The following is a 12,987-nucleotide window of genomic DNA, read 5'->3' as shown; positions in this document are numbered from 1 at the left end:
CGATCCCAATACGAAGTTCGCGAACATCAGGGATATCCATCGGGCTCAAATCGAAGCGGGTGAAAAGGAGGTTATCACGGCTGAATCCAGCGACTCTGAATGCCCTAGTGAGGCTGGCAGCTGTATTGTAGTGGGTGTGGTTGAGGATCAATAGTTAATAGTAATGAGGAGGTTGGGTTGTGATCCCATCGTTTTTGTGGTGCCAGAAACAGGGGGGTGCCAGGAAGTGGGTATGTTGACTTATGTGACCGGGAAGATTTCGGTCTTCAAGTGCACGGGATGAACTAAATCATCGTCTACAATGTACGTTGCATCGTTGCGTCTTTGCCCGGAGTTCGGGGTCAAAGTGATAGGCCGAAAGTACCCTAGGCAATACATATCTTTTGCTTGATATACAGGAGGCTCTCCATATCCCGCAGCCGCCTTACTCGGCGTCCAGACTCCGTAGAAAGATGAAGGTGACTAAATTCCGGCGCCGAAAGAAAATGTGGGTCTTGTTCGGCACCGAACGATGAGAATCAATCTTTAATTGCCTGCGGCGTCTTGTCCGTCCCATTAAACTGGCCATCATTCTACCTTAGTAAGTAAACTCTCGACAGGGATGAAGCAAGGTTCGCCAGACACAAACGACCCCAAAATTCGATGGGTCGCTTTCACAATTAGGGGGACTGAAATACGCGGGAAATGGGGCACGTGTGTTTTGACTTTCAGCTCCATGTCTCAACCGTCTCGAAACGTCGCTCCAAGTTCCATGGAACGCCACAAATCTAACCAAGAAAGCCGCCGCCCGTTGGCTTGGCTTGGCCCAGGCTTGCTCGGTAAAAGTCAAAGTTGGTTGTGAACACCTAACCGCCTTTTCTCCTAGCCTTGCACCGCCGGCCCTTACCTCACCTCAACTCCAACTGGTGAGATTTTGCTATGAGATTCCCAATCAGGGGCTTGCGACAGCGACATCCGTAAACGGTTCCCTCCTTACAGACCACAGCTTTTCTTGTCGCATCTTGCTTGGTCACACTTCATGTTCCTTTCTCGTATTCGATAGACGGCAGACACTCTCATTCCACCGCCGTCGCCGAACCGTTTCCATGACTCGAACCTAGCCGTGTCACACAGTCTCCCTCCCTTGCTTGGCTTCAACCATCGAGAAGGCCTCATCACGCCCCAGGGCCATCACGCCGCCTCTCATTCACGCGTCTCTTTATTCACATATACTTACACAGACATACATAGACATTTGTCATGGGGAGGACATCATACCGCTGGACGCGGGTGCGCTCCATCGTCCTCACCCTCATCACAATAACATGTGTCATCTACATCCTCGACACAACATGGCTACACCCGCGCACAGAAACAGCTATGCTGGAACGCTTCATGAACACAGAAAGCCTCGTTCGGCAACCGGCGACACCAAAGTCTAGCTTCGACTGGTCCGCCGTCGACCTAAAGTACCCGCCTCAAGACCCGCTCACCCGCGTCCCGAACGGCGGCCGCGGCTCCCTGCCCCGTGTGCAACACCGATTCGCCTCCGAGTCCCTCTCCGCTTCCCGGCGCCGGGAAGCCCGCCGGCAAGAAGTCCGGCGCCTCTTCCAAAAGAACTGGGCGAATTACAGAGAGTATGCCTGGATGAAGGATGCTCTCAACCCCATCTCGGCCACCGCAAAGGACCAGTTCTCCGGCTGGGCCGCCACCCTCGTCGACTCCCTCGACGTCCTGTGGATCATGGGCCTCAAGCCGGAATTCGAGGAGGCTGTCGCGGCCGTCGCGAAGATTGACTTTAGCATCTCCACGTCGGACCGCGTCAACACCTTTGAGACAAACATCCGCTACCTCGGCGGTCTCATGGCCGCCTACGACCTCAGCGGGCGCCGCGTCCTCCTCGACAAGGCTACCGAGCTCGGTGATCTGCTGTATGGCGCCTTCAACACAGAGCACCGCATGCCGGTAGACTTTATCAACTTCAACGACGCAAAGTCAGGCAAGGGCCTCATCGTCGAGGGCTCCGTCGTCTCCGCGTCACCGGGCACCTTATCCCTCGAGATGACGCGCCTGTCCCAACTCACCGGCAATCCAAAGTACTACGACGCCGCCGCCAAAGTCATGGACCTCTTCCACGACGGCCAGCAAAAGACTAAACTCCCTGGCATGTGGCCCATGTTCGTCCACATGGCCGACCGTGACGTCGTCACGGGCTCAACCTTTACTATCGGCGGCTGCGCCGACTCGCTCTACGAATACCTCCCCAAGATGATCGCCCTCCTCAACGGTGCGGAACCAAAATACCGCACCATGACGGAGAACTTCCTCAAAGCAGCCAATGAGTCCCTCTTCTTCCGACCCATGCTTCCCGGCGGCGAAAACGTCCTCATCTCGGGCAACGTCGACGTCGACGCAGGCGGAACCCGCTCCCTCGACCCGGAAAGCGAGCACCTGTCCTGCTTCATCGGCGGCATTTACGCCCTTGCCGGTCGCGTGCTGGGCAAAGAAGAGTGGGTCACCGTCGGCGCGCGGCTGACGCTGGGGTGCTACTACGCCTACCAGGCCATGCCGACGGGCATGATGCCGGAGCGGTACAACATGGTCAAGTGCGACCGTCGTGACGCGTGCGTGTGGGACGAAGACAAGTGGGACGCGGCGAAGAAGTTGAAGACGGAGTATAAGGAGCACTTGCCCAAGGGCTTCACTACGGCCAAGGACCCGCGGTATATCCTCCGGCCCGAGGCGATTGAGAGTGTCTTTGTGCTCTACCGCATCACGGGCGACCAGGGATTCCAAGAGGCGGCCTGGGAGATGTGGAAGGCTGTGAGTAACGGGACGCTCGTCGAGCACGGCAATGCTGCGGTGTTGGATGTTACGCAGAAGCAGGATCCGCTGCCTAAGGAAGATTACATGGAGGTGAGTTTTCTCGTCATGTTCCTTTTGCTTATCTGGTGCTCTTTCCTCATCTTTGCATTCTCCTGCCATGTCAGCATTCCTTTTTGGCAGGGATGAGTTTTCCGTTCTAAATCGGGAGATTACGAAGGGGAGAGAACAGAGAGAGAAAAATTCCGCTTGACTGACACTGCATGACCACCTATTTAGAGTTTCTGGCTGGCGGAGACACTGAAATATTTCTACCTCGTCTTCTCACCGCCCGACCTCATCAGCCTCGACGACTATGTGCTGAACACAGAAGCGCACCCCTTCCGGAGGCACCTTTGAATTGGTGCAAGGGACATGGTTAGAGTTGAGGAATAGGTGGCATCGTTCACTCACCCCGGATTTCGTATCCCGAACGCTTGGGTTAGGATGAAAAGGAGGTGCGCGGACAGCTCCGCTGATCTGTGCTCTCTTCTATTCCATCGGGCGAGTCTGATACATGACTTGCTAAAAGCGGCACTGGACGTGCGGTGGGTTTACATGTTGCCGGACTCGTGTATCTTTACAGAGTATGAGCGAATAGATTCGCCGAGTAATGACATTTTGAGCTTTGATACCTAGCTCCATCTTGGAAGATGATCGTGAGCAGAAGATCGGCCTATGAGTCTGGTGTCTTTACGATGTCACGAGTCAACCGCTACTAATCCATGGTGAAGCGTCATAGCTCATCGGTGATGATAACTGATCGCTATTCAACCGTGTTGAGCCGCCACCCGAACAGTAGACTTCATTCTCTAGATGGCTCATCGCCCTTGGCTACTGTCATGAAAGATGCTGTGAAGCAGCGGCTCTCTTGGAATTCCTGCGCAGTACGTCACCCGAAGCAGCCGCAGTAAATCGTGACGAACCAACTCATCACGGGTGTATTTTGCCACTCTTGGCAACCATGCCACAATCATCGGGTCTGTTTACCCAGATCTAGACGGCTGTCGAGAAGCCAACGTAGCAAGGGTGACCATGAGTCGAAAACATGTCTTGGCGGTAGATACTAGGAGATCGCAGGAAAGATGAGCACTCTGATACAGGCCGGTAATATGTGGGCTTGGACCGAGATGACTGGGGGTAGTGCACATTGGGCGGTGTAATGGTACAGACGTTATTAATTACTATGGTCTTGGAATTTCGGCCTGCGGGTGATCTCTGGAAGCTTGTTTTGTAATCGAGTTCTAGGCGGCTCGTCGGCTGAAAAAGGAGATCTCTGGGCGTACTATATCGTAGACTACTTCGTAGCCCTGCTCTGCTTTCTCGCAAGAGTCTGTAGAATAGAGGGTTGTCTCCGAGATTGAGTAGAGTCTAGGAGCTCGGTTTCACCATCTGCCCAAAGGCTCGTGAAGACTAATCATCAAATGAACACCTCCTTTCCCACCGGGGAGAAGTTACAGGCAGAAATAAAAACATCCCCTAAAACCCTGTATACGTTCACTCGCCTGGTCCAATTCACATTGCCGTGCCTCACTCTCGCTTGCGCACGTCAATCTGTCAAACCCAAGCAGACGGAGTAGCCCACATGCCGTCACACTACAGACACAGACTACGGATACACACAAATGTCAAAGCCACGCCTAGCTCCAACAGATTCTAGAACTCAAACCCCCCATTAGCAGGGCTTGTAGGCCAGTTGACTCCACATAACAACCATAAATAACATGCGACTTCCTAGTTGCAATATGAGGCTTCAGGATCTTATCTCATCTTGGTATTTGTTGGGCACGGCCGTCCACTACGAACGACTTACTCGCGGTCACTAACCCCGGGACGAGGGCGCCTGAGTCGTGTAGCAGTGCCGTAGCCAAGGCCCTCTGACGGGAGAACAACCCTAAGCCACTGGGGAAGTGCGCCATTTGCGCCCCCCCCTAATTCCCCATTTTTGTTGCCTCTCTAGCCTATGGAACCTCTCGCAGTACGAAAGTTTAGATTTCAACGGGCGCGAAGCACCTATTGCGGATAGTTGCCAGCTCGCAGAAAGAATGCCAAGACGCGAGTCTAGAAGAGGGAAAAGACTCACGCGACACATTACCACGTCCATCAAATCTCTCAAGAGTAAATTCCCCGGCTGATTACCCGTTAAATTGCCCGCCCATCATCGTCATGAGGCAGCAACACACGGCTAGCCAATGTGCCTGTAGAGATGTATCCGTACGAATACTCCATACTTAAGGTAGCGGACTTTGAACTGAGCAGCTCTGCAGCCCCCTACTAAGGATACCTAGCCAACGGAAGGCCCGCCAAGAGGGGGATTGGAAACACCTCATCGCCAAGAGCACAGATCAAGCTCATATACTCGATGGGCTTTTAATAGCCCCAAACACTGCCCGCGCAGGCGCCAAGACCACCCACCCCCAAGCAAAGCCGGTGCAGCAACAGTAGCGAAAACTTGCGGACAGCCTGCTGGCCCCCGTCCTTCGCTACTCCGTGAACTTTACGCCGTACTCAACCAGATAGGCTATCTAGAGTCGACAGTATCGGATTTTGCCGTACGCCAAGTAACGCAGAACGGACCTCAAGGTGAACAACCTAGGCCACCAGCCAATCCACAATACCACAGTACTCAGTACACTACTCCATACACTTGTAATTTTGGCCGGTCTTTGAAGCATAATCATGTGCCTGACCACTTTTACCACCTGCTCACTGACCAAGTGGTTCAGGACAGCTCCGCTACGGATACCAGCAACCTCGAAAATAGCATCCTCCTTGTAACCACATCGAGCAGATCTCGAGCACTTTCCAAGAAGTCGCAAACTCTTGGTTAGTCTTGGTCTAGCCAAAGTCTTGGTATTCCTCTTGCAGAGACAAGCCAGTCAACCTAGCAAGTCTACGGAAGAGGGCGGTGTCAACCTCAACAGACCCTTCATCCATGCCCCCAGAGGCCTTGGCATAATGTTTCCAAAGTTTATCACCTCCATCCCGTAGATTTGACTCAAGATGCAAGTTTCCGTTGTAAACTGATGTATAAGAAGAAGCTGACCATCCCGCCTTTTCTCACTCCTGCCATCCCATCACCATCACCATCATCATCCCACCTCACCCACACAACTCCAACTCAACCTTCTCTCACAACCATCCAAACTCCTCTCCACCTCCAACTCAACACCAACACAGCTAAACCGCCAAAATGCGCGCCGCCTTCGCCATCATCTCCCTCCTCGCCGCCACCGTCGCCGCCCGCTTCGACGGCCCTTGCACCGACACCGTCTGCGGCGACTCCAGGGTCAACTGCGAGGCCGAGGGCCGCATCTGCGTCGGCTTCCCCAGCGTCGACCCCGAGAAGCGCCTCGGATGCACTTGCAGCATTGTCTAAAGGCACTGCGAGACATTCCACAGACATGATTTCCAATTTCTACGCATGGTACGTGTGCCCTTCAAGCTGATGCTTCCTCTTCAAGGACCCTCATGGCTAACTCGATACCCATCAGATCAGCATTCGAAAGGTCTCCCATTTTGGAAAGACTTGGAGTTTTTGGGAAAGATACAGGAACGAGGAACAAGACGCATCACTCACGGGAAACCCATCATGAAATGGCAAAACACACAAAGGCGCTCGGAGAGAAGCGATGGAACCCACACAGCATGATATCCAAACCTGAACAAAAAACAGCATAGAAAAAAATCCCACATACTACCTCTTCCTGTCCGCAACACAACACATCTCTGCCATTCCCAAAGTCCATGATGCAGCCCATGATCGCCCATCTGCCGTGACGTCCGCCCATCCTTCCCGGCGCCACACCCGCCTCTCTCGTCCGTTCAAGATCGCATAACCCGCCAAGACCCCAGACACGATTCGAGGCGCTCGTCTCCCGCAGCCAAGACTCGTCCACCTCACCAACCACCACCCCAACGCCCTCCTTCACACCCCTTTTCCCATCCATTTCCTATACACTCACGTATACCTCCATTCAAACAAACCCATCCATCCCCAACCCCTCAAAAATCCCCGACGGCTCCTCGGTCCCACCGAATCGGCATCCTCCCCATCCCCGCTTACCCCCGAGACCCAACTCACCCGAGGGACCCGACCACACGCAGCACGAAACCCACTTTGCCGAGATCGATCGGCACCGGGATCAAGACTCACTTGGGTGCTGGGCACTTTACGGTGGGCAAACCAGCACACGGGACAGCGAAGGCCTTAACGGAAGATTGCTTATCGTCGCTGACAGCGCCACTGCTAAGAAAGTAAGAGTTAGTGCTGAGCCCCCTCTAATAATGAGAGGCTTGTGAGCCTCATGGGGAGAGGTTACATTCGGGACCGCTCTCTGTATCGGTATCTCAATCGCATCTCTCTAGCTACGTGTAACTACTCAATTGCGAGTAAGCTGTATGTTGTCGCAATCGGATCAAGTCTCGCCAGATTGCAGTCTTGCACACTTTACAGTAACGATTCCCTGCTGCGACTATAGACTTGGCATCACAGCGACGGGACTCCAAGACAGTATCCAAAGGGGGAAGAAGTTCCCCTTCACAGCACCACACACCGGGCGTGATACTTCTTCTATGCCTCGCATGGAAACAAGGAATCCCATCCAAATGTGTAAACATTGAAGAGACTAAAAGTACTAATACCAAATAATAGTACATACAAATGAAAAGAGACCCATGATCTCAAACCCGAGACTCCCCATGGTTCTCGTTTTCCCCATTTTCTTCTTCCAAAAGAATAAGTCTCGCGTGTGGTATCATCCCGCTCCCAAAAAGTTCGTCCCAGGACAAACAAAAACGCCAAAAAGGTCACAGGCTACTATACGAACCAACCAGATGTAATACAAGAAGAAAAGAAAGAAAACATCAGGTGATGAATAAGAAGGGACTCACATCTTTCCCCATCCCCTAACAAACCCCCTCTGCGCCCCATTCACCCTCGCCAAGATCCCAAGCCCAACATCCTCACCTCCACCCCACCCGCCCCCACGCTTGACGTTGATGCCGTACGCCATATCCCCGTCTCCCCTCACCCCATTGACGTCTTCCGCGCCCCTGCGCTTCCTCACCCGCTCATACCCAATCTTGAATCCCATCGAGTGGCTCCCGTCCAAGAAGCTGCGCTTCATCTCTTCCGTCGCCTGCCACTCCGCCCCACGGCCCAAGAACCCAAATACATTGCCGTCGGCCAGCAGCGCTGCCACGGAAGCGATACTGCACGGGTTCCGCGGGAGGATGGTATCCGTCCCGGGCGTGAGAAGCCACGCAACGAGCGTTAAGGCAACAAGGAGACCGAGCACGGACTGGATGATGCGTGTCGAAGCGGTGTCCTGCACCAGACGGCGCAGAGAGGTGACGGACGTCGACTCGAGCATGGCGGGGATGACCTGCTGCGCCGTCACGTCCGGGAGGCGACGACGGGAGTTGACGTTGAGGTTCTGGGCGCGCAAGATGCCGTGCTGCCGGACGATGGCATCCGCTACGAGACCGCTCTTGCCCAGGCCCGGATCGCCTAGGTTCCCCGCGGGCACCGCGAATCGCGATGTGACGAGTGAACTGAAGAACGGATCGAGCTGGTTGCCCGTGGTGAGGTTGGCGAGGAGTCCGTACTGCAACGGGAGCAGTCTTAACTTGATCGGCTTGGCGGTGTTTTCCTGTACGATGGGCGGGTAGGTTGTGTCCACGTGTAGTGAGGCGCCCGTGAGACGGATCTTGGCCGTTACAGTCTCGAGCGTCTCGTTGCAGCCCATGGCTGAGATGTAGCCCACCTGCATGGGGGTGCTGTCGGAAAGCTGACCCCAGACATAGGTGAAATCGGAGCACTGCGACGAAGCAGCAGACCGTGGTGTAGCGACGCCGAAGACGGAAGAGGGGGAGACGCCCGGCGGTAAGACGGCGTTGGACCGGATTGATGGATCGAGGCACGGCTCACCGGCGATGTTGACCTTCATGTCCTGTGAAAACTGATTCGGCAAGTCAGGGACAGTAAAGTTTGTGTTGATCTCGGATTGCGGGTAGAGTCTGCAATCGAGCCGTGAGCGAAGGGCAGGCACCGTTGCGATAATGGTCCCGGCGCCGTCCTGCATATCGAGGGGCTCCGATAGCTGCAGACTGTTGAAGTTGAGGTCCTCAAAGGTGAATGATGGGAAGGTCAGGTTCGCGTCGAGGATCAGGGAGGCAAGAAGAGTATCAGTGGTACAGGTCGGACAAGGTGAGGACGCATTAATGAAGCTGTCGAGGGTCTGAAGGTTGACGGGCCGCGTAGACGGGATTGGTGTCGTACTGTATAGAGCCCCAGAGAATGTCGCTAGGAGCGACGCAACGATTAGAGCGGTGGTGGTGAACACGACAGCGATATTTTGCGTCTTGACGGCATCGAACAGGATTCTATGCTTGGACTTGTCCATGAAGTCCAAGTGAACCGTCGTCTCGAAGGATCCCCCTTCTTTAAGCTTTGCGTACGGCGCAAGACATCGGGTCGCACAGTCCGCGGCGGCGAGGTACAGCACCACCAGACCGAAAATGACGCCGGTCCCTGTTGTCCATAGAAAATGCTTGTCGGTGTTTGCCTTGATCGTCGCGATGCCGGCGTGTGCGTTGGAAATACGAAGCACAACTTCAAGGGCAACGATCATGCCAATCATAGTCACCACGGCGGCGAACCTTGCCCATGGATTTAGCGGCAGCGGATGCTTCCAATCGGCATTTCGTACAAACTCGACCGGCTGGTTCTGAGGGGGCGGGGCGCCACCAAAGATCTTGAAGTATCCTCTCGCCTCCTTTTCGGCCTTCTCGTAGGGTTCGACGCCGGTGTAGTAGTTCGTGCCGAGCAGCTTCTCTCGTACGACTGATGTGTCGGCAGCACCGGTGCCGCGTAGACACTGAAGAAGCTGGCGACTGTGAGCGAGGAGGGTGGCCATGTTGATAATGGTATTTGGGTCGCGGGGCAGAAAGCCTTTTGCTGGCGCGAGGGCAATTGCAGCCAACACTAATATTAGAACGAAGCCCAGCAGGCCAGAAAGGAGGTGCGCTGGTATTTGGCGAACATTGAGCCGCTCTCCAATGATGATGGCCGTACCGGTAGATTTCTCTTGCGTCTCGCCCATCAGTGAGCTCCGTGCGACGAGAGCAGTATACTGCTTCCAGTACGCTGTCGAGATCTGGGTCAGGTTGTCCGTCTTCAGGAACGTCTCGATCGGAGGAAGCCCGTAGTCCTTGATCTGCATAGCGACAGCCGAGTTCATGACGGCGTCGGAAGCAACAATGGCGATGCCGGGGTACCGACTATTGATATTTGGTATCGCTGCGAGGATCTGCGAATCGGTGGGATAGGAGTTGAAGTGTCCTTGTACAATGTCCCACGGATGAACCAGCTCGAGGGTCTTGTTCGTTGCAGAGCGGTTCCGTTCGATCTTGATGAGTTGCGTGTTGTTCTTTGTGACATGAACCCTGGTGAGGAAGTACGATGGACGGCATATCAGTGCTGCAGACCTTGAAACAGCACCCGAAATGGGCACATTGAAAATGTCGCTCTCCGTCGGTACACTGGATTCGTTAATCTGGATGGCTCCCGTCATGACGACCACCCTCCCATCGTCTGGGAAGGGCGAGTTCCCGCACGTCCCAGCCTGAAATGCCATGAAGAAGGTAGGAAGTGTGAAGCCAATCAGCGCCATATTCGGAATGGTTTGCGTCAAGGTGCAATTCGGAGTCGAGACAGTGGCGTTGAGCTGAACGTCCGAAGCTTGGATGAACTGGACACCGTTCAAGGTGAACTGTGCCGGCTCACACTCGATTTCGGATTGGAAGCCGTCGACATTGGTCCTCAGCTCAGCTGTCGCGGGCAAGTCCGCAGAAAATGACTGGAAAGCGAATTCTTTGGAAGTGCCGTCTGGGAAGTTGAGGCCTTTCGTCTGGAGAGCTGTCATTGTGAAGAAAGGCAGGGCACCAGCATTCCGTAGCCCAGTGGGATCGTTCACAAACGTGTTGTGTAGGTTCAAACTCACACCTCGAGCAGTCACAATCTGGAACGTTGGGCTGACGAGCGCCACAGCGATGACGATGATGATTTTGAGCGTCAGGCCGACAGACGCCGTGGCCGCAACGAGCCAGTCCCGATTCTTTGTTGCTTTCGCAATGGTCCATGGCTCGAATATGAAGACGTAGTCGAGCATCAGGGTCCTGTCCACACTCGCAGGTCCCTTTGCCATCCGAAGCCACGGCGCGCTGGCTTTTGCCTGGTGTTCGGGTCTCGCCCATAATGCGGCGATACAGGTGAAGATGAAGGCCGAACCGTACTGCCATAGATATCTGAACCCATGCTCTGGCGAACCGAGTCCTCCTCTTTTGTTTGATAGGTCCAACACGGCTTCTACGGTTACCATGAGTCCGGCGAAGAGGACCGCAAACGAGCTGAGGACCCTCCTTTGGAGATAAAACGGTCGGTACGGAAGAGCGACGTCGACTAACCCATTTCGTTTTCGTAGGTCATCAGAATCGGCCGTGGTTGGTGGTGTCGAGGCGATTGGACGTGGTGGTTGAACTCGTTGTATTCGTGGGGCCGGTGGTATTTGTTGCGCGGGCGGAGGCGGCCTCACTCCTGGCACCGCTAGCCTTTGAGCATTTATCGGAGGAAAAGTTGCCTGGCGAGGCGTCAATGAGTATCGAGGGTTGGCCCTCGGCGGTTTTCCTGGGCTACTGATGGTAATTTCGGGCACCGGTAGCGGTCTTGGTCTATCGGCATCGCTGCTGCTACCTGACGAAGACGGTTCTATTATTGAGGGACGCGGCGTGCTAAAGGAACGGGAGTGACTGGTGTACGGCCGGGCGACGATGTCCCCTTGCGGCAGCGGCGGCGGCGGCGTATTTGATTCTGCTACATAACGATGATAGGAGTCCATGCCATTCGTAGTCTGCTTGCCTACTCTGCGGGGCACGTTTGCCCTGGCCCTCGCATCAGATGCCATTGATCAGAGGAGACAAACGCAGGCGAGATGGTCTTCTCGAGCAACGGACAAGTCCAGTCGGGGGAGCTGAGGGGAGGGAGACGGGGTCTAGCGTCAACTGAAATTCATCGTCTTCCGAGTGTCGTTGTGGTGTTTGATGTCCCAAGCGGCTCTGTTTGTTTTGTTTCTCGTTGGGTCGCCCCCTTAGCGGGAGGAAACGAAGATCAATGGTCGGGGTGTTTGTCGATCCTCTGGATTAGAATTGGGATTAAGAGCGCGCTTGTTGCGAGTAAATTGAGGCGAAGAACGGTAGAAAAGAGCGGAGAAGGCGGGCAGTAAGATAGTGGTAGCTAGCAAAGCCAGCAAGCCAGTACGGAGCGAGAGTGTGTGGTGGCAACGACCTAGCTTGTCTGACGAACTGGAACCTTGGATGAGCCGCAGGGAAGAGTTGCCCGGCGCCGTGTTACTCTATAGGCGCACTTTTGCATGAATAATGTTTGGGAATCCGGATGGGATTTTCTCTCAAGTCAGCCTCTCATTGACTGGTACCAGCCCAGGGTGAGGCAAGTCGGTAACAGTCGAATAAGAATATTAAGAACAAGGGAAGGGGGGGAATAGAGACCCAATCTAAGGGCTCGGAAGAAGAAAGGAAGGGAACAGCCTTGCTCCAACCCCGCGGACGATCACAGGTTCTCGCATGATATAAGAGAAGTAATCAGGAACGCTTCTTAGAAGGGAAGAAGAGAAGAGGGGTGGAGGGGCAGCGGCGGGCGGGGAAGACGCCGCTCGGGTGGTACGCCAGTCAGTCCTGCCAGCCTGCCCATCAAAGATCGTGCCGAGCTGTCTTGTGTCGCTGTCTTCTGTCACCTCGGCGTTCCAAGTTCTCTGATGGTGGCTTTCATCCCAATACGGGGTTAGGAGGGATATGTTACTGCCGCTTGGCAGACAACGACTTGTCGCCTTTGCCAGGAGACTTCAAGCACGGCCTAGGGAGACAAACGTGCAGAGGCAACGGGCCAGTTTCAGAAGCAGGTTGGTCGGGCGCCCGTGGGGGATGTGAGGCTGGCTGAACGGGCGAGGTCGAGGAAGTTGAAGACGATTGGATGGAGGGCATGAGAGGTCGTCGGGAGAGGCATTGGAGGCTAACGGGAGGTTAATGTTATTGGTCCTGACTGGGCACGGTGAAACTGCCGCGTGTGGC

The 12,987-nt window shown here is 54.7% G+C and overlaps 4 protein-coding genes across 4 annotated transcripts; 2 read left to right on the top strand and 2 right to left on the bottom strand.

Annotated features, from left to right (window-relative positions):
• Positions 1–1,239: 1,239 nt before the first annotated feature.
• Positions 1,240–3,201, top strand: CTAM01_08322 (glycosyl hydrolase family 47; the record flags this gene model as incomplete). Its single annotated transcript, XM_060524342.1, has 2 exons — positions 1,240–2,895; positions 3,082–3,201. 2 exons carry the CDS (start codon positions 1,240–1,242, stop codon positions 3,199–3,201), a joined length of 1,776 nt encoding a protein of 591 aa, XP_060381185.1.
• Positions 3,202–6,034: 2,833 nt separating this feature from the next.
• CTAM01_08321 (uncharacterized protein) lies at positions 6,035–6,320 on the top strand (the record flags this gene model as incomplete). The annotated part of the gene is made up of 2 exons (XM_060524341.1): positions 6,035–6,214; positions 6,306–6,320. 2 exons carry the CDS (start codon positions 6,035–6,037, stop codon positions 6,318–6,320), a joined length of 195 nt encoding a protein of 64 aa, XP_060381184.1.
• An 889-nt stretch (positions 6,321–7,209) lies between these two features.
• On the bottom strand, positions 7,210–7,500 carry CTAM01_08320 (uncharacterized protein; the record flags this gene model as incomplete). The annotated part of the gene is made up of 1 exon (XM_060524340.1): positions 7,210–7,500. The coding sequence occupies one exon, from the start codon at positions 7,498–7,500 to the stop codon at positions 7,210–7,212; it is 291 nt and encodes a 96-aa protein (XP_060381183.1).
• Positions 7,501–7,730: 230 nt separating this feature from the next.
• CTAM01_08319 (uncharacterized protein) lies at positions 7,731–11,807 on the bottom strand (the record flags this gene model as incomplete). Its single annotated transcript, XM_060524339.1, has 1 exon — positions 7,731–11,807. One exon carries the CDS (start codon positions 11,805–11,807, stop codon positions 7,731–7,733), a length of 4,077 nt encoding a protein of 1,358 aa, XP_060381182.1.
• Positions 11,808–12,987: the final 1,180 nt, after the last annotated feature.

This window comes from Colletotrichum tamarilloi (assembly GCF_030869305.1).
Source record: "Colletotrichum tamarilloi strain Tom-12 chromosome Unknown Scaffold_28.1, whole genome shotgun sequence".
NCBI lineage: Eukaryota > Fungi > Ascomycota > Sordariomycetes > Glomerellales > Glomerellaceae > Colletotrichum > Colletotrichum tamarilloi.
The sequence above is the reverse complement of the archived record's forward strand: the minus strand, read 5'-3'. Positions and strand labels throughout refer to the sequence as shown.